Below are 27,091 nucleotides of genomic sequence, written 5' to 3'. Positions count from 1 at the left end.
ATTTAACCATTTGACCATGCCTGCACCCAGCTGACGTAATGTAATGCTTCTCAAGGAGGTGTGCTGAAAAAGTAAACATACAAAGTGTCATGTTTAATAAACAATTAAAATGAATTTCAAAACTTTTTAAACTTGTTCAGCACCTTAGCAAGGAGGGAAGAATTTTGTGGATGCAAACATTATTTTGTTTTTTCCATTGTTAAAAAGGCGGAAAGGCTGTGAGCTGGCAGAATCGTTAGCATGCTGGACGAAATGCTTAGTGGTATTTCGTCTGCCGTTACGTTCTGAGTTCAAACTCCGCTGAGGTCGACTTTGCCTTTCACCCTTTCGGAGTCTATAAGATACGTACCAGTTGAGTACTGGGGTCGATGTAATCGACTGGCCCCCTTCCCCACCAACCCACCCCCAAAAATGTCAGGCCTTCTGCCTATAGTAGAAAGGATTATTAAAGAGGTGGAAAGTAGTGAAACGGTGAAATCGTTAGGACATTGGAACAAAGAAAAGCTTTGTGGTATTTTGTTTGATTCTTTGCATTCTGTGTTCGAACTGTGTAGTCACCTTTACTTTTTATCCTTTCGGAGTCTTTCAACTAAAGTACTCGTCTATGTACTGGAGTCGACGTAAACGATTAACCCCCTTAACCTCAAATCTGTTGACCTTGCATCTATATCAGAAACCGTTATCAAGGAGTAAGAAGGCATCGAGTAAGCAGAATCGTGACAGCATCAGGAAAAAGTGCTTTGCAGTATTTCTGGCGAGGAATTTTCACATTCTCAGTTCAGATCTCGTCGAGGCCCACTTCACCTTTCGCCCTTTCAGCAGCATCGACAAAAAGTAGGACCAGTCGACTGTATCGGCTAATCCCTTCCCTTCCAAAATTACTGGCCTTGTGCTTAAATCAGAAATCATTACTGGAAGAAGCGAGTAAAAGACTTTTCACACATATTTTTCTGACGTGATGGTCGTGCTGAACGTGGTCGTGGTGGTGGGTGGTGTTAGTATTTCTCAGTTTATAAAGCGCTGAGTTAACATACAGTGCCACACACACACACACACACACACACACACACACACACACACACACACACACACACACACTCTCTCTCTCTCTCTCTATCTATCTATCTATATATCTCTCACATACGCGCGCGCGTATACACAAGTGTTTGCGAAATGGCGGATGAGAACCAATTTGTCCAGATATCATGGCTTTTGGTCCGAGCTGGAGTGGTCTGGAACAAACAACAAACAAGAGGAACTAACAAACCAACCAACGAACAAACGAACGAACGAACGCAATGCTATAAAAGTTGACACGCCATATGTACTTGAAGGGCTCGTGTAGTATTTAAGGAGATGTTTGAGACGAGTTGCACTCGCTCAACGTCATTGGCACACACAAGAGAAAACTGACTTGCTTTCTGAGTCGTCTGGTTAGTTGGTCAACAAAAACTGGAAAAAAAAATACAAGAAAAAGTTATTTCACAAGCATGAATTTCAGTGAAAAGTTAGGCCAACGGCATTTTAAGATGATTTTCTCCATTTCTTTATTCTAACAATGTCGTTTTTCTGGGATAGACATTGTTTTTCGTTTTCCTCCTCTCTTCTATCCCTTGGGATAGTTTTGTTCTTCTTACATTTTGTTCATGTTAGTTATTGTCTGTATTCTTCTTATATGATCTGTTATTGTTGTTATATATTGTTATAATCGTTGATTTAGCTTGTTTTTTTTTTTGGCGGGGGGAGGTTGTGAGGTGGAGTGGATTTTTAATGTTCTTTGTGATGTTTTGTTGTTATTGTTCCTAACAGTATTGTGGCTGGTTGTCATTATGACAATAATATCCTTTCGGGGTCTATAAATTAAGTACCAGTTGCGTACTGGGTCGTTCTAATCGACTGGCCCCCTCCCCCAAAACTTCGGGCCTTGTGCCTAGAGCAGAAAAGAATAATACGTTAGCATGCCGGGCAAAATGCTTAGCGGTATTTCGTTCGTCTTTACGTTCCAAGTTCAAATTCCAATGAGGTCGAATTTGCATCTCATCCTTTCGGGATCGACAAAATAAAACGCTAGTCAAGTACTGAGGTCGATGCAATTGACTGACCCCTTCCTCCAAATGTTTACTTTTGTGTCCACATTAAAAACTATTATTATCAGTCATCTGGCAAATCAGTTAACCAAATGGCCAGTCGATTGTTTGAGTAATCGCTTGACCAATCAATCAGCTGGTTTCTGAGAATCTGTTCATCGCCATTTGCATCCAAGTCAATGGCATGCACTCGTTCTTCCAGTCTGTCTAGAGAGACAAGACAGGGAAAGAGAGAGAGGGAGAGAGAAAGAGAGACAGACAGACAGACAGACAGACAGAGATAGAGACAGTCAGAAGACAAAGATCGAGAGAAACAGAGAGAAAGAAGGAGAGAGTGAGCCAGATAGACAAAGAGAGAGAGGGGGAGAAAGACAGAAAGAAAGAAAGAAAGAAAGAAAGAAAGAAAGAAAGAAAGAGCCAGACGGACGGACAAACAGAGATACAAAACCAGACAGAGAGAGAGATGGAGATTAATAGGATCGGAAGTGTACATGGGATATGTGTTTTATACGTGTGTTCACGTATCATTTTAAGACTGCGTATGTTTACGTGATGAGCATCTTTATGCCAGTGTGTGTGTGTGTGTGTGTGTGTGTGTGTGTGTGTGTGTGTGTGTGAACGACAAACTAGTAACCTAAAGCCGTACCTAAAGGGTTTGACTCGAGCAAAAAAAAAGTTTTTAATAGTGTAATAGGTGTAAAACAACTTGCTCTAAACGAATATGAAAGAAAAAAATGCGCGCTGGCGAATGGGGTGTGAGGGAGAGGACTCGGAAAATTCACATCGGGAATGTTCCGAGTCGTCTCACCACAGCCAGAAAAGAAATTTTTAAATAGTGTTATAGGTATACAACAACATGTAGTAAACAAAAACGAAAAAGAAATGCGCGCTAACGAACGTTGGGTGTATATAAATATACACACATATATCTGTGTGATTTGCATGCTATGTACATATATAATGAGTTGGCTAGAAATAATTATTTATAAATAAATATATATATACATACACACACACACACACACAGATACATACATACATGTATATATACCTTTTGTCATATTCGTTTACAGCAAGTTGTTTTACACCTATTACACTATTTTTTTCTTTTGTTTTTTAGTTTGACTGTCGCTTCTTCCCCTTTTTTTCTCTCAGCAAGTAATACAATTGAATACGAAATCTAAGGAAGATAAATACGAGACTAGGTAAGTAAAGTTTTCTCCCTTGAAAAAAAGGGAGATAAATCTTATTTTTTTCAATATAGCAACAGAAAATACCTTTGCAGTATTCCTTCCAGTTTCACATTCTCAGTTCAAATAGCACCAAGGTCAACTTAACTTTTCCAGCTGGGTCAATAAAATAATATACAGTTGAACTCTGGGGTTGACGTCATCAACAAGCCCCTCACTATAAAATCTTCAGGTCTTGTACATACATCCTTCTTTTATTCTTCTCTCATTTGACTGCGGCCATGCTGGAGCACCACCTTTTTTAGTTGAACAAATCGACCCTGGGACTTATTCTCTGTAATACTAGAACTTCTTCTATTGGTCTCTTGTGCCGAACCGCAAAGTTACAGGGACGTAAACACACCAACATCAACATTGATTGTCAAGCAATGGTGGGGGACAAACACAGACACACAAATACATACATACATATAAACGGCTTCTTCCAGTTTCTGTTTTCCAAATCCACTCACGAGGCTTCGGTCGGCCCTAGGCTATAGTAGAAGACATTTGCCCAAGGAGCCACGCAGTGGAACTGAACCCGGAACCATGTGGTTGGGAAACAAGCTTCTTACTACACGGCCACTCCAGTGCCTAGTACAAAGAAGTATGTGATTAATGATTTAGTCATTTATTTATTCATTAACCTTCCGTGTTTGCCTTTAAGCTTTCTCCCCTTATTTCACACCTCAAAATCAGCCTTAAAATATCTACAGTGGGACAATAAAGCAAACGATTTGTTTTGGTACTCTGCTTCAGTATCAAAGAGCAAAGCCATAAGAAGTTATCTTTCTATTAAATCTGACCTTTTTCTAGGTTAGATAAAGAGTTGGTCCCAATCTTAAATGTGTATTTTTCATGTACTTTTAATTATCTGGTTACATATAGAAAGGTGAATGGGTGTAGATATATTTGCAGGCATGGCTGTGTGGTAAAAATTTTTCTTCCCAACCACATGGATCTGGGTTCAGTCCCATTACTCAGCACCTTAGTTGAGTGTCTGCTATCACCCTAGGATGACCAAAGCTTTGGATTTGGTTGATGGAAACTGAAAGAAGCCTGTTGTGTATTATTATGTGTATGTGTGTGTGTGTGAGTATGTACATATCTATGTATGTGCATGTTTGTGTTTGTCCCCCCTGCCAACTCACCCACTGCTTTCCCCATCACCTAGATATTTTTAAATATAGCTTTTTGATGTTTACTATAGAGAATATGTTAATGGCAACTTAACTAAATGGGGATCATTTCATTTGTCACATCGAGTTAAGCCTAATTATTAAATGTTATATCTGTGAAGAGGAAAAATAGTGGGGGTCAAGATAAAGGAGTGGTGATGTGGTTATTTGTATTTAGAAGATTTTATGCAGCATGTGGTCTTCAACCATTTAGAATTAAATCCATTGGAAGTTGTCAACCATATTCTAGTTGATGGTGATAAATCAATGAATGTCAGACAATCTCCCAAACCCTTATTGTAGTGGAACCATATATCTGGTTTTATTTACATAAAAGGATATGTCACAGAGCTACTAGTAAGAGAATGACTGATGGGGAAGAGGTGGTATATATAATGTAGATATATATATATATATATATATATATATATGGCAAATAAAAGATGGAAGATGGAATATAGGAGAATTTATTATTAATCACAACAATTGTTTCGACACATCAAACATTGATTCCTCATGGGTGGGACACTGAACAACTGGTTCAGGAGCATCCATCAGTGCAGATGTGTCTCATCAGGTGATAAATAAATATAACTCATTAAAATAACAGTTCTGCAATGTTATTTCCTGTTTTGCAGAAAGAAAAGCAGCCAGACAGAAGAAATATCACAGATGGCAAATCACAGATGGCAAAAAGAGAAATGAACATGCAATCCAGCAAGAAAAGTATTATATACTATATTTGGAAAAATAAATGAGATGGTTATGGCTAGAATGTCTTTGATTATACGTTTTGTTTGTAGGAGTGGCTATGTGGTAAGTAGCTTGCTTACGAACCACATGGTTCCAGGTTCAGTTCGACTGCGTGGCACCTTGGGCAAGTGTCTTCTACTATAGCCTCGGGCCGACCAAAGACTTGTGGGTGGATTTGGTAGACGGAAACTGAAAGAAGTCTGTCATATATATATATATATATATATATATGTGTGTGTGTGTGTGTGTGTGTGTGTGTGTGTGTGTGTATGTGTGTGTATGTGTTTGTGTGTCTGTGTTTGTTCACCCAACATCGCTTGACAATTGATGCTGGTGTGTTTACGTCCCCGTAACTTAGCAGTTCAGCAAAAGAGACCGATAGAATAAGTACTAGGCTTACAAAGAATAAGTCCTGGGGTCGATTTGCTCGACTAAAGACGGTGCTCCAGCATGGCTACAATCAAATGACTGAAACAAGTAAAAGAGAGATCAAATCAGAAACTAAACAACAACAACTACTTTGTAAAGTAAAGAAAAATATCACTGGAAAAGTTCCAGAGTGATTTAATCATTTTATTCAGTACCTCAAAGAAATATACATATAAGTACTTTATATGTAGTGATTTAGCTGTAATGGTATATAAACAAGTACATTTTGTATGAAACCTAAAACTTTAACATAATTAATTCAGATTTCATATTTCACCTCTTTACAATTTCAAGAGATTATTGTAGTTATGCGGAACTTATTCCTATATTCACATGCAAAGATATTTATAACTTCAACAGCTTATTAGCATGTTGCTTTGCTACTTCAAAATTCTAAAAGATTTGTGGCTCATTAAACCTTTCAGTTTTTATCTAACTAAAGTGTCTTATACTGCCAAAAGCATGGCCCATATATATATATATAAAAGATAATAAGAGTGAAAAAACTACAGAAGGCTTGTGTTACATGGTTAAAGTATATATTTAAATTATGTCAGAAAAATGTTAGAAAAATGTTATAAAATCTTTTTGGTATATAAACATTGTATTTTGATATATATATATATATATATATACATACACACACACACACACACATATATAAAGGAGTTTCTACCTTATAAACAGGAGTTACACCAGTCATTTTGTGATCTTTGTTACCCTGGTATCTATTAACCAATTTATTTTGTCCGAGTTAATTATTAACTTAGAGAAAATAAATACATATAATAATATATGTATACATTATCCAGTATCTCCTTCGTTTTGTAAGATAGCAGGTATAACTTCAGGGATATTTTTGTAGCTATTTTGGGGTTTGTTGAAGGATCATGAAGAGTATTTTTTCATTGGTTCAGCTATGGATTGAGTTAAATTAGCATTAATATATATATATATACATATCACCACCCTCATCATTCAACATAGAACAAGTAACGGGCCTTTAAAAAATAAGTACAAGGGTCGATTTGTTCCGTTAAATCCATTGACAGACACAAATAAATATGTATGTATGTATGTATGTATGTATGTATGTATGTATGTATGTGTGCGTGTAATGGATCCCTGTCGACTGCGACGGTGAGAATTGAGTTCGATTAACTTGAACTACCTGCTCGGACTGAATTAGTATAAATGACTGAACATTGTTCAGATACGTGGGCTGTGGCTATCCTTTGGATAGCCTACGGGTACCCTTAACATAAATTCCATGTAAAAAAATCAACCTAAGTCTGTGACAAGATTGGACAGGCACAATCCAACAGAAGAACTCTCGTATAGTTTCCGTCTCCCTAATTTCGTTAACCGTCTTCTTATATATTCTCTCTCTCTCTGTATGTATCTATCTATTTCTTTTTATTAATTCTCTCCATTTCTGTCTCATATCTTATTGTATTTCATCTATTTTTCTGCCTTTTCTCTACCTTTTTCAATATTAAACTAATACTTTTTTCTGTCTTTTTTATTGCTCATTCTCTTTCTCTTTCTCTATACCTTTCTGATTCCTTCTCTCTCTCTGTCTATTCTTTTCTAATTCTCTTTCATTCTTTCTTTCTTCTGTCTATCTTCGCCGGTTTATTGCGGTCTACTACTCCTACTACCCTCCCTTTACCACCAGCCCAGCTATTGTTATCCCTCACTTACGTCCTCTATTTTTCTTTCTCTCTCACCCTCTCTCTATTTCTCTGTCTCTATCCCTTTCTAACATTCTTTTCCGATCTCTCTATCTAACACACTCTATCTCCTTTCTCACCGGCTCATCACCTTTTTTACTCCACCTCTCACGCTCTTCTATTGATATCCTCTCTCACTCCTTCTCTTCCTCTCTCTCTCTCCCCCTTTCCTCTATATTTCTCTTTCACGCATTCTCCCCCCTCTCTCTATTTACCTTATAGTCATGGACTTGTTGCCATCATTTGATTGGTCGCTTCATCACATGTAACAACCATGGCTGTGTGCAGGTCTGTCGCAAGACTTCTCGGTATGTAACAAACAAAATAGACTCACAACTATTTCAGCTCCATTCATTTTATTACTTTACAATTACCCATTTTCTGCCACGTTCCTTACTTTAAATTAATTCATATTTTATTTGTATATAAATACATATCTTTCTCTCTATATATGTGTGTAATTATCCAAACCAGTGCCTCCATATCACGTTGTTTTTCCCTAACATCATCGAAGCCACTACACAATCAATCATATAAATCGTGTTAATTTCACCCTGAATTACCTTTCTGTTATACGTTTGAACTAGTACATATTTATATGTAATCTATTTATTTTATTCTCTCTCTCAACTTAACTGTAGTTTCAATGTGTTCGAATTTATATCGAGCCATTAAGAGTGTCCCTTGCACGGTCGCTGGACTCGTTAAGAAATTGTAGCTAAAATCTTCCTGAAATCTTACATCTACATGCTAAAAAAGGAAGTGTACATCGCAAAGTGTTCTCTGTGGACACAGACTCAGTATGTCCGAAACAATAACAAAATACGAGATGGCCACTTCTGGAATGTCTTTTGTCATAGGTCTCCTCGTTCGGGACTGACATGGGAATCAGTGACTACGTGAAACGTCTTGATAGTCATTGATTCCGACGTTGGCATAAGACCAATGAATCCCACTTCAGTCTAGTATTTCTTTATTTTAATGGACTCTGGAAGGATTGAATGAAAATGAGAGACAACCCCCCGACGAGATTTAAACTCGTAACTCGGAGGGTAAGATAGAATAGCGGGCGCTTACTCATTTTTGTCCTTACCCTGTCATTTAAATAATCATCATAGTACCACCTTATAGCAGTTGTTGATTGAAGGTACACGATCAGCAGTTTTGAAAAGAGTATAGTAGTCGATACCATAGATCCCCAGCACTTGACTAGTACTCTATTTTATCGAACACGGTGGGATGAAAGGCAAAGTTGACCTCGGCAGGCTTTGAACTCAGAACTATCTGTACCCTCTAACGATGTAAGTAGTTACAGGTGAATATTGGAACATCCGGACGACATGTACACACAAACGTTTTTAGGTACAAATTAGAAATTAGTGGAGTATTTGTTTCTGTGGTAGCAGTTAATGAAAGAGTCAAGAAGATTCTTCCGAATGCATATAATAAATGTGATGACGAGAGATACTACAGGACAAATGATGTCTCAAATTCCCTTAGAATGTAAAAACCCGAATAAAACATATATATGTAATTTCTTTCTTGCTGGACTAAATCTCGGTATACGTCACAAAATCCTACCTCAATTTTAAATGTATACGTTATAGAAAAAAGTATTATTTTTCATTCTAGATTTAAAATATAGCAAAATTATTTTTATTACTATAAACTTCTCTGTCCGGATGACTATTTGCTATCATTTTTGTTGGCTCCGTATGAATAATTCGTTTACAGTTTTGCCCTTGAGTTTTGGTTTTATTTCTTCATCTTTCCACTCAAATGTCTGCAACTAGACTAAACCACAACATTCGCACAAACTGCTTTATTTATATGTATATATTCATATGCATCTTGGGGGAACTGTTTATTGGCCACTTCCTTTTACTTCGGACTATCCCACCAGTTAATTAGGGCACCCGTTTGTTTATAATTCCGATTCAGAATCTTACCGAAGTTGACATCGTTTTACGTCCTTCCACGTAAAAATGAAAATGTAGGGAGATGGAGGTCGATAAACTACAAAGCTAATCAAATATCATGTAGGAGGTGATAAACTGTCAGTATTCTTCCTCCCCAAAACGTGTGGCCTTGAGCCAATGTTAGAAATAATTAACAACTTTACTTTCTGAATCCATGCCTTGTTATCTTCTTTCAGACTATGTAGAGGTAGGGTCTCATACAATAAATAGCCGTTAGCTTATCTGGAAATCAACATGACCGACTACATTTATTTATCCTTTAAATCTGTGGCGTTATGCTGGTGTTAAAAGCAGTTGCTACTGCCATTAGTAACCGGTCTCTTAAAGGTTGTATCGTTTCTACTCAAATGACCTTGTCTTTCAAATTGTATTGTCCTTTTTTTTTTACCCCCTCTCTGTCTCTATTATAACTCTGGGTGTCATTGAAATCATATGTCTCTGTGTGTGTGTGTATATATATATATATATATATATATATATATATATATATATATATATGTACGTGTGTAAGTTATGTGCTGATCGCATTGTTTACACTTAAAAATATTCGCCAGCTGTATGTATGGCATACAGTTTTATATTATATTATATATGTATATATGAAATATAATATATATATATGTATATATAAAACTGTATGCCATACACATATAAACTCTGTGTGCTATGTGTAATGTATATGTGCGTGTATAAGTAAACACATGCAACGTTTTCCCCCTTCCATGCCATAACCTCGTCCCGGTTATCGACCGTACTTTGACCGACATATTTTCCTAGGGCTTTCATTTTTTCAAAAATTTCTTTGCACCATCGTTTTCTATCGTTATATATATATAAACTCGACAGTGTAGATGCTTGAACTGTATAGTCTGTATTATTAATGGTTAGCCTCAGGTCACGCACTTACGCAGATACATTCCGGCGCCACCATCCTTAATGTCCAAGATTATAATACCCACTATATCCTTCCTGTTCTGCTTATAACCGAAAAGGAAGATATATGATTTAAGGGGCGTGAGGTTGATTGCTATTTCTAGCATGTTCAACGTCCACGTATATTGATTTTACCAATTCTGAATTCCACCTATCAACTAATATATTTTTTCACACCTACGCTTACGTGAACTGCCCGTGCTCTTCGGTTCACACATTCAACATAGAAATAGCATTTATATCTCCCTCAAATCACATCATACTTTTGAAAAATAATGGAAGAAAACATTGTGCAATGTTATTCCGGATTTTCTAAAAGAAAATGGGATGGTCAAAGCTGGAATGTCTATGGTCATACGCTGCGCAGTTTGACCTAAGGTTAAATAACAGTATTCTCTTTCACACTATGATAATTCGTTATGGTTCTTAAATTTCTGGCGGCTCTAATCATTGAAATGATGGCTAAAAGATGATTTAACGAATTTTATGAAATTGTTTCCAGTCGACGAAGTAAACGCTACATGGCCTCTGTGCTAGAAATAGCAGCCAAATAAATCTCCATGACATCACGTCGTAAATAATGAAGTGTACATTATATACTGTAGTCCTAAATGCACAATGTATGGCGGGGAGTGGAAAGTGGGGATATTCACAACTGCTTTTGGTTCTAGATCTCCAACAATAATATACGGTGTTCGCTCTAATCAGCTATTTTTTAAAAAACTAATCCTGTGTATTTTAGCTAAAGGTGCTCCAGCTTTGACTGTCCCATTTTAGATAAGCTTCTTTACAAACGATATGCAAGTTTTTTTCCTTCATTGTCGGTGTCACGTCACCTAAAAACAAAACAATGTTATAGGTTCGCTCTCACAGATAATGTCTAAGTAAAAAACCATTAATTATTAAAGATGTGAGCTTGTGGGTAGAGATAAATTTGTGTAATGTTCGTGTTTAGCTTACTGGATATTTAAAGCTCTTAAATTAAATCATAGTTTCGCCCCTCGGGGTTCGATAAAAAGTGCTATTATTCACCGGAACAGTTGGATCGACTATTATGGATTCCTCGTCAGTCTCGACGATGAGCATTCAGTTGTTCAACCACCTGAATTCCTTCTTGTGAAATTAATTAAGGTGTTGTAATAGACGCGTGTACTTTTAACGTAATTCTCAAGCACAAACAGCGTGGCACACAACATGATAAAAGCCGACGTTTAAAATTGCATTTACTGAGATAAAAGAAACAGAATCGATCCTAATACGACTAGACTTGTATTTTATTTATCGTCCCCCGAAATGATGATGTGCATAATTGACTTCTACGGGATTTGAACTCAAGTTTATATTCACGCCTACAAAAAGTTGGCTTTATACCTCACACACACCTTATACTATAATTTCACATGTGGCCAGTTGCCACACCCTCTTAGATGTCTTTAGTTGGTTTTAACAATAAAAATTGCGGGCTTTGACAATAAAATTATTGTCGTTTATAATATTAGAACCGAAAAGGCTTTTAATACTTAATTACGTGTCTTTTCGTTCCGAGTAGGAATCCTGCCGAGAAAGGCTTTGCATTTTACCTTCTCAGCTGATAAAATACAAGCTATCGAGTATATGCGGGATCGTCTAGGTCAAAGGTCACCAACCACCTGGCCGTACAGAAAGAATAATTTTTTTTTTAATTTTATATTTTTGCATTATGTATGTATCGTTTGTGTTTTATATGTAATGATTAAATTATATGTTATGCTCTTTATTGTGTTTCGAGTCGACGAAGTAAATTCTATATGGCCGCTGTGTTGAAATAGCCATGACATCACGTCATAAATAATAAAGTGTACATTATATAGGATAGTCCTAAATACACAATGTCTTGTGGTGATCACTCGGTCCGTGGCAAAATTGTCATGCATGAAACCGGTCCGTTGTACCGCTGATTTTAGGTTACTATATTCCCCCTCCAAACGTAAATACATTCACAGCGAACGTGTGACCTTGTGGAGGCGGCGGCGGCGGCTTCTGTAGCTCCCTACCAGTTTCATGTCCCTATCACTCATGTTACCAATGCCCTTGAGAAAAATCAAGAATGTTTATACAGATTTTTCTCTCGTTCCTTCTCTGCTTCCCATGCATCCGGATTAGTGGGGATAGCATTGATAAAGCTAGTACCGGTGATAACGTACTATGGAGTCGATCGATTTCTCTTCCTATCTCCCATGTACATTTATGACCTTGTGCTGCCGGGGAAAATCCTTACCTAGCACTTGTTAACCTTGCATATCTTATCCGTTAATTCGGTATTTTTTTGGCAGCTAGTTATTTTATTTTTTTTAATTTCGTTTCTTCACTCGTTCTTCACTTATTCTTTTATCAGTTTCACTGATTGTAGTGCGGCCATGCTGGGGTATTACCTGCAATGTTTTGGCCGAACATGTTGACCTCTGTGCTTATTTTATTCATCTATTTCTCGAACAGCTAAGTTACCAGTGCAACACAAGATAAATCTAAACACGCAAGCACACAGGGCGAACTGTGTGTGACGTGTTTCTGCGGAGATTCCGTTTACCAAATTCCACCTCGCAAAGAGTATTGCTACAGTCCGAAGCTAGAAAAGAAAACATTTGCCACAGTGTTTCCGTACAGTGGAAGCAAATACCGATCCGGTATAAATTACATGGAGATATTGTTTTAAAATACACCGCTTGCGCTTAATGCATCTGTATTTATGAACGGTATTCATTCATTTAGAGCTGAAACTTTCGTCTGTTGCTTGCTACTCCGAGTTCGGTGTTTGTTTTCCTCAAACGGAAAAGATTTGTGCACCAGTGTGTGACCACGAAAGAAAATATATTTTGCTTAATTGGATTTGGTTTTTTTGCTCTCACGAAATTGTTTGAACATTAAATTTTGAATATGTCGTTGATTGTGTGGCCATCACCTATTGCTTGAAGGAAGGAATGTCTTTAATATGTCGCTGTCTCCAGTTGGCAGACATTGAATCCAAAATACAACTGTCATTGTCTTTGTTTCGTCCTTGTTTGCCCACGTCGTCAAGGTCAATGATCAAAGCCATTCCAGGCGTGACTTCAAATCTAGGACCACATTCTCTGATGTGCCTTATAATATATTTTAAAGACGGTGTGGTTTGAAGGAGATTTGACTGCTATTTCTAGCGGATTAAAATCTCACGTAGTAGCTGCCTCCTTAGTTTGTACAACTGCTGTGGTAATAATGATCTGTGGATCGAGTTTCGAAATACCCTCAGTGGTTTCGTCTGTAAATGTTTTTTGAATCTAATGCTATGTTGCTTGGAATATTACACAATGCTTCACTGTGTGAATTGTTAGTTTAATGGGTAGGTGGTAGATTAAAAAGTAATCAGTGAGACAAGTGCGGTTTGTGTTGTCATAAAATGTATTTATGTATATAATAGTGTCAGCTTGTATGTTTTTGGGAGATGAGTTGCCGCCGTTTCTCCGTCCGTCGCCCAAGAGAGCGCAGGTGCTTCGTCCAATTAAGTCGTAGCGCACCTCAGCATTGTATGAGATAGCGTTTATTTAAAGGAAATTTAGCTGTTACAGTAAGGTCCAAGTAATTATATAGCAGTGATCGTTGTGTTATCACCAATAGGCGGTCACTGATAGAAACGATTTATGGCGAAGTTCTGGCATTCTTTCTTAACAAAATAAAAAAAAAGATGAAAACAGTAAACTAAAGTTCTTGGACAATCTTGTGGAGGCACGCCAAAAATATTTCTCCAGAATATAATCAATGAGTTTTGGGATTTGTTTTGCTAAATTCTTTATGTGAGTTCGTGTGTTGAAGCATATTTTGTTCTGGGGAGAGTCATTCTCTTTTAGTGCCTTATTATTTAACTCATTTATTATTATTTTTTTTATTTAAATAGAGTAAATGAGTGGAAACTTTACCGGCGAATGTGTTAAATAATAAGGCACTAAAAGAGAATGACTCTCCCCAGATACAACAAAATAATCGATGAGGTTAACTCAATAGAACATTCATCTTGCCATTAACCACCTGGAAGATACTATTCGCACACTGGTGTTACAGGAATCGCTATCTTTGGCCATTGGTTTGAATTTCACTATAAACAAAATATGAAAAAGAATTAGGATGGGTGGGGATGAACGATTAACTGGAATTATTATATAGTATTTATTCTTCTTCTAATCTTGTAATGTCAATTGAATCTACTTTTGTTATTTATCTTCCCAGGGACGATAAAATAAAGTACTAGTCGAGTACTAGGGAATCGATAAAAAAATTATTTCGTTCTTCGCTCTAAAGCAATTGTTCTCAACCGTGGTCCTTATAATCTCTGACGGTCCATGTAAGATTTTTATTATTCCTTGGCGGTCGGAGTGACCAGGATGTGTGGGCTTCCTCGGTTGTCCCTGAGAGGAACTCCCTTCCTCCTCCTTGGGAGTTTTCATTGTTCTGGCAGAATCGTTAGCACGCCGGACGAAATACTTCGTCTGTCGCTGCGTTCCGAGTTCAAATTTCGCCGAGGTCGACTTCGCCTTTCATCCTTTCGGAGACGAGTAATCGACTAGTCCTCCCCTAAATTTCAGGCCTTGTACCTATAGTTGAAATGATTATTTATTTTATACACGACATAGTACCAAACCCCACTTGTTCTTTGTGTTGTATTGTCCCTATTTGCTTTGTGTTCGGCCCTTGTGGCCAATAACAAAAACATTCTTTTGTAGTTTAGTGTTTGCATATGCTTGTATATAGGTATAACCGTGTTGTATGTAAAAGCTACCTGTTGTAAGTCACAAACGAACACATTCATTCAATCTTGTTCACGCGTTGATGACTCTATTCGTTTTGCAGGATTTTATATCATTTCGTCTTTAGTCACAACCACTTTCATATCATCCCGTGTCCTATTTTCTCTTTTCTTTTTTTCTTTTTTGTAGCTGAGTTATTTTTTCAACCACTCCATTCTAAGTTACCGTGGTTTCGATAAACCATTTGAGTGTTGGTATCTACGTTTCTTTCTGCATTTCTTCATTTATCCCCCCCTTCATATCGTTTACTTCTGCTTCAGGTTACCACTTAGCTGCTCAAGCAGATCACTGTCTTAAAAATTATTGTTTCTGGTTTTAATAATTACAGTTGTTTATGGGGTGAAATGACTTCGTCCGTACGTATCTTATAAATAAATGCACCTCATAAACACACGTTTGGATTACAGGGCGGTGCAAAAATAGGTGTACAATTATGAAAAAAGAAAACACGTACAATACTCATTTTTATCGAAAAAATTGAAAGTTACCATAAAAGTATTATAGTTAGGATATATGTATTATGATTAATAACACTGAAAATATTAAAAAAAACAATGAGGCTAACTCATTTAATGTGCTAATAATTTTAATGAATTATTATAACATTGATGTGGTACTGTATACCTACTTTTGCTTTATCTGTATACAAATAGAATGGTGCTCGAAACAATTGTTCATCAGACTCCTCCTCTTTGAACGAATATACATTGTGTCTGTCCATCTTGGCAATCTAGTTATCATTGCATATGCAATTATATTCTGAGGAGGAAAAAAAAGATGAAAGCAGCCATTAAATGTTATTGACAGAAGATAAGGCACAGCTAATTAAGATCCACAATTCATCAATACTACTGAAAGATATAGAGATCCAAGTAACTGGTAATATTTGAGGAAAATAGGGCAAGATGGTAGATTGATTAGAAGAATTAAACAATCTTGTCTTTATTCCTATTCAATTCAGGCCTAGAATTACTGTCGATAGTGGTCGGGGTGTGGTTTTTTTGGCATTCACCCTTCCTAAGTTAAAATTAATACCGAGATCAATTCACTTACATATGATGTATATAGGTAATTTTCTTCAGTTGACAGTAGCTTTGCAAAATTTTATGAGCATGTAAGAAATTATTAGAGGTAAAACAAATCTCTCTATATCTTGTGTGTGTGTGTGTACTTATAAGATGTTGAGGATTTCTCTATACCAGTGGTTTTTCAACTTTTTTTAATATCCATATATATATAATATTATGTGGGTACGTTCATGCATTGTAAACTCACAGACAGGCACACTTATGTATACTTATAGATGCTGCTAATGAAATTTTATGACATAATGCTTAGCAGCATTTCATCCTTTATATTCTGAGTTCAAATTCTGCTGAGGTTGACTTTCCCTTTCATCCTTTCGGGCTCAGTAAAATGAGTACTCGTAGAGCTCTGGGGTCAATGTAATAAACTGACCCTTCTCCCCCAAAAGTGCTGGCCTTGTGCCAAAATTTGACACTAGTATTTTCTTATAGAGAAATATGACATTTCTGTATCAGATATTGCTGACAATCATTCTCCTTTCACAACAGACACTTTTTTTTTTCTTTTTTTTATCTATTTGTGATATCTTTGCTTCTGATAAATAGATTAGTTACATTAATAATACAATGATTTCTAACATAGGCACAAGGTCACTTTTTTCTTTCTTTTTTTTTTTTTTTTTTTTTTGAAAATGGTATAACCAATTAAATTGAACCAGTATTTGACTGATGCTTTTATTTTTAATAACTTCCTTACCTCCTCTGAAAGGAAGCATAAAAATAAAAATTAATGGCTATTCATACTTTAAAATTTAACTGGAATTTAGCACATTTTTCTCACAAAGCATAAAACTGAAATAAACTATTGTTTGTTTTTATTTCTTATATTTAACATTGGTACAGAAGTACAAATATGTAGGGTAGGAATTGTAACCGATGAATTAACGTTAGTATATTACTGGTACTTTATATGGTGACTCTACAGCAAAGGGTCTCAACTGGGGTCCATACGACCCTTGGAGGTCCACATAAAATTTTGTTATTAAAATTTATCTGCAATAAATTGGTTATACTTTTACAATACACAATATTGAAAAATATCTAATAAAGTGGATGCATAAATGACCTTGTTGAAGTCAGTCTCATACTCGATGTTTATGAAGTTCTGCACATCATCATTTAACGTCCGTTTTCCATGCTGGCATGGGTTGGACGGTTTGACTGAGGTCTGGAAAGCCAGTGGCTGCACCAGGCTCCAATCTGATCTGGCAAGGTTTCTACAGCTGGATGCCCTTCCTAATGCCAACCACTCCAAGAGTGTAGTGGGTGCTTTTTACATGCCACTGGCACAGAAGCCAGTCATGGGGCACTGGTATCAATTACATCCAGATAGTGCTTTTTATGTGCCACCGGAACACAAGCCAGTCATGGGGCACTTGCATCGATCATGTTCGGATAGTGCTTTTTACATGCTACCGGTATGGAAGCCAGTCAGGGGGTACTGGCATCGGCCATGTTCAGATGGCAGTGCCCCCCCTTCCCATTAGTCTTGCAGTGAATAATTATACACTTTTTACTACAGGTTATGGACGCACAACACTGCTCTTACAATGCCAGGGTTTCTTTAACCTCTAGAGTGAGAACTACTATACATTGAAGTGTGCAGTGTGGTCCCGCGATGGGGTAGAAGTTGAAACACTGTCTGTAATGAATCTGTTGACCATATCAGATCACTCAATAAACCACTATTGTGATAAATGTGTTGGATTATTTCTGACTTTGGGCTAAGCAACATACACTGAACCTGTTTAATTCCGACCCTTGCTAATATTCCTTCTTTTCAGTTGTCTTTTGCTATATAATAACAATAACCACTGCCTTAACTTTGAGATCTTTTGCTTCTTGAACCACCAACAAACTCTAATTGCAGATAGACATGTATATTGTTGGTGGTGGTAACCACAGTTACATCTCTCCTGACTCTCTTGTTGATGTAGATCATCCATAATCTATATATGGAATTTTTAATTTGTTTTTTACTTTAGATAGTTAAGTCCATAAGTCAGTGAAATGATAAGTTGTAACACTAGTGGATAAATGTCTGTAATCTGATAACAGTTCATTGGTAAGTAGGTTATACTAATGTAGAGTTTAGTGTCTTCAGTTAGTTATTGTGTCTGTGTGTAAAAGTATGTGTGGTGTTGTGTTATTTCATGTATTTTCTTGGTTTCAAGCTTCTTGTCTGTAAACATGGATGCCTGCAGCAGTCAATGTATGAAGGTGAATGTGTGTATGGGTATGTGTGTGTGTGTGTAAATTGTGTAAGGCAGCTGCTATCTCTGTGTGTTATCATTTACCTATGAACCCTCTCGATCCTTTCAGTGTTGAATGAAAGGGAAAAACTAGGTTAATGTAGAAATGAGCTGAATTTTTAGTTTAGGTTGTAGTGATAGAAGTATTTTCATGAGATGGACTTTTTAATAGCATTGTAAACTTCCAGATAGCTGTATATCTTTGTAGAAGAATCAATACATTTTTGATGACATTTTCCCAGTCATTCTTCTTAAAATACAAACCAGATTGGAAGGTGGTGAGCTGGAAGAAATGTTAGCACGCTGGGCGAAATGCTTTGCAGTATTTTGTCTGTCTTTACGTTCTGAGTTCAAATTCCACCAAAGTCAACTTTAACTTTCATCCTTTTGGGGTCGATAAATTAAGTACCAGCTGCATACTGGGATCGATCTAATTGATTGCTACCCACTCCCTCCCTCCTTCCCCCAAAATTTCGGGCCTTGTGCCTAGAGTAGAAAAGAATACAAACCGGATTGGGATATGGGGGCGCAAGGTGTTGGGGACTTCATAACTTACATGTAAGAATAAAAAATTTTGCTGGTTGTAGGTATTTTAGTTAATTTAACCCTCTTGTTACTATATATCTGCTAAAATACTGTGCATCTCTTTTGATTAATTCAAAAAATGATGAAAGGCTTAAAAAAAACTTCATCTTGGTGTTTAGAATGTAAATTGACATAGAATTTTGCTGGAAGGTTTTGGTTTAAATTGTTTTAAAAAATTTGCATCATAGAGCTACAGACAATTGTAGTTAGGTTGGTACCCAAAGGGTTAAAAAGTACTGAACCATCAGTCAGTGGCATTGGATAGAACTTTTTGTGGTGTTTGTTCTGGCTTTCTACATTTTGCGTTCAAATCCTGCTAAAATCAACTTAACACTTTGTCCTTTTGGGGGTTCAATAAAGTACCAGTCTAGAATATGGATTAACAGTATTGTTAGAACTTTGGCTATTGGTGTTTTTTTTTTTTTTGTTTGATAAGAAATTTAATGAAAATACTTAACAAAATTGATAAAGAACAATAAAAATTGAGTTATATAATATTCTCTTCTACTCTAAGCACAAGGCCCAAAATTTTTGGGGAGGTGGCCAGTCGATTAGATCGACCCCAGTAAGCAACTGGCACTTAATTTATTGACCCTGAAAGGATGAAAGGCAAAGTTGACCTCGGCAGAATTTGAACTCAGAATGAAATACCACTCAGCATTTTACCTGGCATGCTAACGATTCTGCCAGCTCACTGCCCTAGAAATGAAAGTATTATGTGTCTTGAAAGCTAATCTCAATCAATTCTTGTTTGTTTCAGTTCCCAAAAATGTCGGGATCCCGCAGTGCTTCAATTCAGTCCGAACAAACTACACTGGTACTCGTCCCCACTTAATGATTGGTAAAGACACTAAATTGATCTGTCAGGGTTTAACTGGAAAACAGGTAATATTTCATTTTACTTTTCACTTTTTTCAAAAATTCTTATATAAGTCCCTTTCTGTTTTTTTTATCTATTCTGTCTTTTTTTTTTTTTCTTCATTGTAATAGCTTTATTTACTTATGTACACATCATTGCAAATGTTGACAATATAAGCCAACAATTAAAACTTTATTTACATGAAGACTCACATCAAGGACACATTTGATTATGTAGTTCTTGATGTAAGAATAAAAAATGGGATCATAGCAGCTGGGACACATTCTACGATAGGTCTGCAGAATCAGGGATGACCTAATAGGTGGGAGTGAACAAATGCAGTTGTCGGGTCCACTCAATACCACATCGTTGGAAATGCAATCTAATACATAATCTATTTACAGTGAATTGACAGTCATTAGAGCACAGGACAAACGACTTGTATTTTTTTTCCAAGGTCAATTTTTCCATCCATCCTTTTTGGTCCGACAGAATTACCATATTTTAACATGTATAAGGAACCACCTAATTTTGGGGGCTTAAAATTTAGGAAAAGGGTTTTGCAAGGGATTATAATACTATCCATGTATAAGAAAAACCCCCATATTTTTTTAACCTAATTCTTGACAAAAAGGGTTTCTTATACACGTTAAAATACAGTGAGTACCAATCAAGGGAAATGGTTTCCTAGAATTATCAGGGCATCAGACAAGGTGCTTTTTGGTATTTGTTGCAGCTTTTTGATCTCTGAGCATAATGTTGTCTTTTCCTCAACACAGCTCTTAAATTTTTTGTGCTCACTACATATGTTAAAACTAATTTATCAATTATTTTCACGCAGATGGCGTTCCTAAATTCCTTTTTATCTCAAATATGAATTTCAGTTATCTGTTGTCCTCTAACCTTATTTTTGTTGAACTGTAGGCCTACATGTTTTACTCCTCTTTTACAGGGTACGTTCCACAGTGAACAATGCATTAGTTATGGAACACAAATGGTGGGAGGTGTGTCACCTGCTAAAGCTGGCACCACACATCTAGGTTTACCTGTATTTGCTTCTGTCAAAGAGGTGAGTATAACGGATTAAACTCAGTTTGATGTCTCTATTTTATTTATTGTGATGTAGGCACGGAATTTATTTTATCCTCTCTTGCACAAGATGAGAGATGGTAGAGAGATCCTTCCCAAGTGATATAGGCTCATAGGGCCAGTTTCCATGGCACATATACTCCCCACTGGATGGAATGCCAGTCTGCTGCAGGGTTACTGATTTTTGCCAGCTGAGTGGACTGGAGCAACATGAAATAAACTGTTTTGCTCAAGAACATAATGTGTTGCTCTGTCCTGGAATCGAAACCATAATCTTACGATCATGACTCTAACACTCTAACCACTAAGCCATGTGCCTCCTACACAAAGTAAAGACATAAGCTATACTTCTCTGTCAATATGGCTGGCAGCAGAACCTTCATTTATGCCCAATAATGTCATTTCAGAAAATGCATAGCTGTGATGAGCGAGATGCAGTGGCTTGATGATTAAGAGGTTTTGTAATAATTTAATCAGGAAAGGAGATGCAAGATACCTATACACATTACAAACCTGTCCTGACCTATGCACTTCATAGACCTTACCATAGTAAGATTGGTATTATAAGTGCTCAGCCTAAATACATGCAGCTCTCTGTCTATGTAACTAGAGAGTGACTAGTTTTTTTTTTTTTTTTTTTTTTTTTTTTTGGCTCGTTGTATTGCAATCCGACCTGCTCCTGGGTCAGATATGCATTTCTGTTGTGAAAGGTGTCAGTTTCTCAACCATTCTTCCCTGAGATGTCTTGAATGAATCCATAATAAGATTATAATATTTCTCCTCATTTGTATGATCTTTTGGACATAAGATTGTTTTCAGTAAAATTTTTTGCTTGGAATCCAGTGAGAAACTTTACTTGTACTGTGTACACATTTAGGAATTTAAAGACCTGATAACAATGAGAGATCAGATTGAAAACAATCTCCTCTGTCCAAAGATTCTAAATTTAACAACTTTTCTTCCTTCTGTCTTTATTCCCTGTGTATTGCAGGCCGTAAACAAGACGGGAGCAAACGCTACTGTGATATTCGTACCGCCTCCAGCGGCAGCTAAAGCTATAGATGAAGCTATCGATGCAGAAATTCCTCTGGTTGTGTGCATTACTGAAGGAATTCCACAGCAAGACATGGTGAAGGTGAAGCACAAACTAGTCCGACAGAGCAAGACCAGGTTAATTGGTCCAAACTGTCCTGGAATTATCAAGGTAAGTACTGAGCCAGTGCTGAAGGAAAGCTTTCTTTGTTGCATAATTTCCTTTTACTTATGTTATACAATGAGTTTTTATTATCACTGATGAGAGATTAGGGCAGTGAGCTGGCAGGATCATCAGTGCGTCAAACAAAATTCTTTAAGACATTTCTTCCGGCTCTTTACATGCTAAGTTCAAATTATGCCGAGGTCAAATTTACCTTTCATCCTTTCAGGGTCGATAAAATAAGTACCAGTTAAGTACGGGAAGAAATCCATGTATCTGACTAGCTCCTTCCTCCAAAATTTCAGGCCTTGTGCCTTTGGGGGAAGAAATTATTATTACTGATGAAATTTGAAGTAATAAATGCCTTTCTATATATGTTCCAGTGTAGTTCTTTACTCTCTGAGATCAAATTCTGACATTGTCAACTTTACCTTTCATCCTTTTGGAGCCAACAAAGTACCAGTCATGTACTAGGGTTGATGTAATCAACTTGTCCCTCCACTCAACATTTATGTAGTTTGCTACCCATGTTTGTTACATTTCTTGTTTCTTTACATTCTGAGTTCAAATCCTACTGACATCTGCTATGCTTTTCATCGCTTTGGGGTTGTTAAAATAAAGTACCAGTCAAGAACTGAACTCAGTATAATTGACCCCCTCCCCTTAAATTCACTTGCCTTGTGTCAAAACTTTAAATCATTATTTATTTATTTATTTATTTGAAAGCCTGGAGAATGTAAAATTGGTATTATGCCAGGACATATTCACCAACAAGGTAACATTGGTAAGTATATCGCCCTTAACTATATTGGTGGGTGAAGGGAAACTACAACAATAATTTAAATTGCTGTACATTTAAGCTACACTAGATGTTTGCACTTCAAATTTGAAGAACAGTATAATGTTGCAACAATATCGCTGCCATTTTTCTTTTTATTGCATCATGCATCAAAAGTGGCATAAATAGTTATAGTATCATTATATTAATGTAGATAGTCATCTTGGTAAAAAAATACTCTTGTGACACATGTATTGTGCCAAGTGATATTTGGATGGCAGTAGTTATTTTTAGCACCAGCTCAGTCCTGATCAAACATACTTAAAAATATACTTCAGGCATACTAGTATTTCATTTGTTTTATTTCTTTTTTCTTTTTTTTTTCTCAAGAATAATAATATTTCAAGGAATAATTTTACTTGTTTTGCTTTACTTTTTAAAGGGACTATGTTTCTTAATCATATGGTTTTGTGTTCTATATTCAGTTTGTCATTGCCTTGAGTTGGCCCAAGACCTGAAAAATGTAAAGACATGCTCTACATGTTCTTGAGTGACAGACTTAATCCACTGCTCAGTTTAACACCACCACCTGGTCTCTTGTATACATTTGGCCGGGTCTGTTCACTCTGTTGGAATCATTTAGGTTGGCTCTCTGGTTTGATAATAACTCATCCATTAGGTTGTAGTTTATTACCCATTCTTCCTTGCACATGGGTGCTGCTCTGTCCTCTTTGATAATTCAGTCATGGACAAACTGTGATAGAGACTACCATCCTATCTAAGAAAAATATTTTTCTCTTTCATGCAATGGAATTGGTGCTAAACACTGGCCTTCAAAGGCTTTTGAGTGTTTTGGAGATATTTGCATATTGGCTTTAGTTATAGTTAATTACTTGCAAGTATGATAAATTGTCAGATTTCCTAATGAATAGATTGAGAAAAACTGATCGATGAATTCAGCATTCCCATCTAATTTTCTGTATGTTTCTTTCTTTATTTTTTCCTCCTTTATGAAACACTGCTACTATCAAGGAATTGTTTCACGTTCCGGCACTCTAACATACGAAGCTGTGCATCAGACAACTGCTGTAGGCCTTGGACAGACATTGTGTGTTGGTATTGGAGGGGATCCTTTCAACGGAACAGATTTCATTGATTGTTTGGAAGTCTTCATCCAAGACCCTAACACAAAAGGTAAAAATTATTTGGTAATGTTTCTCTTCTGACGGTAACAGAAACACCAGACTCTATACCCTTGCAGCATTTCATTTATCATCATCATCATCATCGTTTAACGTCCACCTTCCATACTAGCATGATCTGCTGGGATTTGATCTGAGAATGTTAGGTGGGTGGTCTTGAGATCAGATGACAAAGGATAGAAGAGAATGAGGGATATGTGGTACAACTGATGACTTTTTCCAAACTGTGAGAATGGTAGTATTTCGTTTCTTCTATAAATTTAGTCTCAGTATAAATGGCTGTATGCATGATGCTTTTGCAGGCCCTTGAAGACTGATGAGAGAAAGGAGGAAGAAACTACTAATACATCTCTTGTAAAAATTTGTCTTAATAATACATTTAAGAAATCATTGTGTAAATGTACTTCATTTGTTGGGTTTTGTTTTATCAATTTCAGGAATTGTTCTGATTGGTGAGATTGGTGGCCAGGCTGAGGAAAATGCTGCTGAATATTTAAAGGAACACAATAAGGTGAGCCTGTTTATATTGGAAATGAATATCTTGCCATATTTTCTTTCTTGTTAAGTAAAGTGATTGCTTAGTTAATGAGGCACCAGCAAATAACCATCCAAAAGGTTGACTAAATTCGACGACTGGCACCTATGCCAACATCTCCTTCATTGGACACTAAACTCTGCTTGCGAAGACCTGTTGGAGCAAGTGAAAGCGAAATCGTGATGGCACGATTTGGTAGATGGAAACTGAAAGAAGCCTGTCATGTGTGTGATTTGGTGTCTGTTTGTTCCCCCTCCCCAGCCTATCACTTAACAATCAGTGTTGGTGTGTTATGTCCCCATGAATCAGCAGTTCAGCGACAGAGACCAATAGAATAAGTAATTGGTTTAAAAAAAAATAAGTCCCAGGGTTGATTTCTTCAACTAAAACCCTTTGAGACAGTGCTCCAGCATGGCCACATGCTGGTGGCAGCAGTTATGGTTCCTGTTGCTAGTGACAACAGTTACAGATATTGTTGCCAGCGACAATGGTTGTAACAGTCTCTGTTGCTGGTAGCAACATTGTTAAAGCTTTGTTGCTAATTATGATTGTTTTAGATTTTGTTGCAAGACGCAACAGTGTATCTAACTGATATTACAGCTTCCACTGTACATCATCATCATCATCGTTTAACGTCCGCTTTCCATGCTAGCATGGGTTGGACGATTTGACTGAGGACTGGTGAATATTTATATTCATGATTGTTCTCTGTTTTTTTTTTTTTTCAGGGTCCCAATGCAAAGCCTGTTGTGTCTTTTATTGCTGGCTTGACTGCTCCGCCTGGTCGACGTATGGGCCACGCTGGTGCCATTATTGCTGGCGGGAAGGGAGGTGCTAATGAGAAAATAGAAGCTTTACGGGAAGCTGGTGTTCATGTGACCGATTCTCCTGCTCAGATGGGTTCCACTATGGTTAAGGTAAGTGCAAAGTAGCACAACCATCACCATATTTTATCCTTTTATTTTTTAACCCTTTGGTGTTAACTGTTGTGCTTATTTGTTTACATTATTTTGAATTATTCAAGTTCAAGAGGGGTGGCCATATTTGCTTGTAACACATATTTATATACACAACAGGCCTCTTTGTTTTTGCCTATCAGATCCACTCACAAGGCTCTGGTCGACCTGAGGCTATAGTATGACACTTGCCCAAGGTGTCATGCAGTAGGGACCAAACCTAGAACCATATTGTTGGGAAGCAATCTTCTTACCACACAGCCACGCCTAGAAATTTTGCAATACTTTGTTACATCCCTTTATACTCATCAAATTTCTGTTGCAGAACTTTTTTTTTTCTTTTTCCTTTTCTCCGCATTTAACGAAATATATATCTGAACTATTTGAATCACTTTCATCCAAATTAACACACACACACACACATACACACAGACAAACACACACATATATATAATTTATTTTCTTCAGTAATCTTTTGTTTGTATATTTATTGCAGGCCATGCAAATGCGTTCTTGAAATACCAAATACATGCCATCTTTTGCTGCCATTTGAATCATGTGCTGTCTCTATTGATGGGAGTGTGTAATTTCCAGCAGTGGTTAGCAGCTATCAGTGATCCAGCAAATTAAAATTTTTTTCCTATCCATCCTATCGTGGATCAGTGTTTTTCGTTTTGTTTTTTTAATACAAAATATTGATGATGATGATGATGATGATGGTGCTGTTTCTTTCTTTTTTTGTTTGTTTGTTAATTTAAACAATGTATTTTTTGTTTGTCCAATGATCACAATGAAGCTAAGGAGAGAATAACTGACACAAATCTATATATATATATATATATATATACATACACACACACATATATATGTATGTATATATATATACACCCACACAGAAAAGCAATGTTAAAAGTATTATTGCTGTCAATTTAATTTAAGCCAATATTAATTAATTCAGTGAAAGAAGGTAGCAAGCTGGCAAACTGGTTAGTGTGCTGAACAAAATGCTTTGCGGGTTTTTTGTCCGTCTTCACATTCTGAGTTCAAATCCTATTGAGGTCAACTTTGCCTTTCATCCTTTCAGGGTCAATAAAATAAGTACCAGTTAAGCACTGGGGTCGATGTAATCGACTTACCCACTTCCCCTGAAGTTGCTGGCCTTGTGCCAAAATTTGAAACCAATATTAGTTTAGTAAAAGACTAAGCCTGCCTTGTACTGAACGTAAATTTGGGTGATTGGATTGGAGAGAAAAGAGAGAGGAAACAGGAAAAAAAACTTAAGCCAAACAACCATAAACTTTTTAGTTATGAAAGCCTCATGTAAGAGAGACAATCAGAACCTAATTAATAATTAGGTTAATAATAATCAACTGTTGTTGATTAGAAAATGTGCAGGAAGAAACGTCATTTATTTCACTGG

General features: G+C 36.7%; 1 protein-coding gene and 1 long non-coding RNA gene across 2 annotated transcripts; both read left to right on the top strand.

Moving 5' to 3' along the window:
- Nucleotides 1-2,257: 2,257 nt before the first annotated feature.
- On the top strand, nucleotides 2,258-5,269 carry LOC128249429 (uncharacterized). The gene is made up of 2 exons (XR_008265527.2): nucleotides 2,258-3,292; nucleotides 5,133-5,269. It is a non-coding gene; the product is annotated as an uncharacterized LOC128249429 (long non-coding RNA).
- Nucleotides 5,270-7,468: 2,199 nt separating this feature from the next.
- Nucleotides 7,469-26,377, top strand: LOC106878574 (succinate--CoA ligase [ADP/GDP-forming] subunit alpha, mitochondrial). Its single transcript, XM_014927820.3, has 9 exons — nucleotides 7,469-7,717; nucleotides 19,818-19,942; nucleotides 20,869-20,985; nucleotides 21,997-22,209; nucleotides 22,927-22,984; nucleotides 24,011-24,172; nucleotides 24,618-24,691; nucleotides 25,444-25,632; nucleotides 26,168-26,377. Exons 1-9 carry the CDS (start codon nucleotides 7,684-7,686, stop codon nucleotides 26,186-26,188), a joined length of 993 nt encoding a protein of 330 aa, XP_014783306.1. The 5' UTR covers nucleotides 7,469-7,683; the 3' UTR covers nucleotides 26,189-26,377.
- The last annotated feature ends 714 nt before the right edge of the window (nucleotides 26,378-27,091 follow it).

This window comes from Octopus bimaculoides, chromosome 14, assembly GCF_046866305.1.
Source record: "Octopus bimaculoides isolate indiv1 chromosome 14, ASM4686630v1, whole genome shotgun sequence".
NCBI classification, from domain to species: Eukaryota; Metazoa; Mollusca; class Cephalopoda; order Octopoda; family Octopodidae; genus Octopus; species Octopus bimaculoides.
This window is presented reverse-complemented; position numbering and strand designations above follow the sequence as displayed.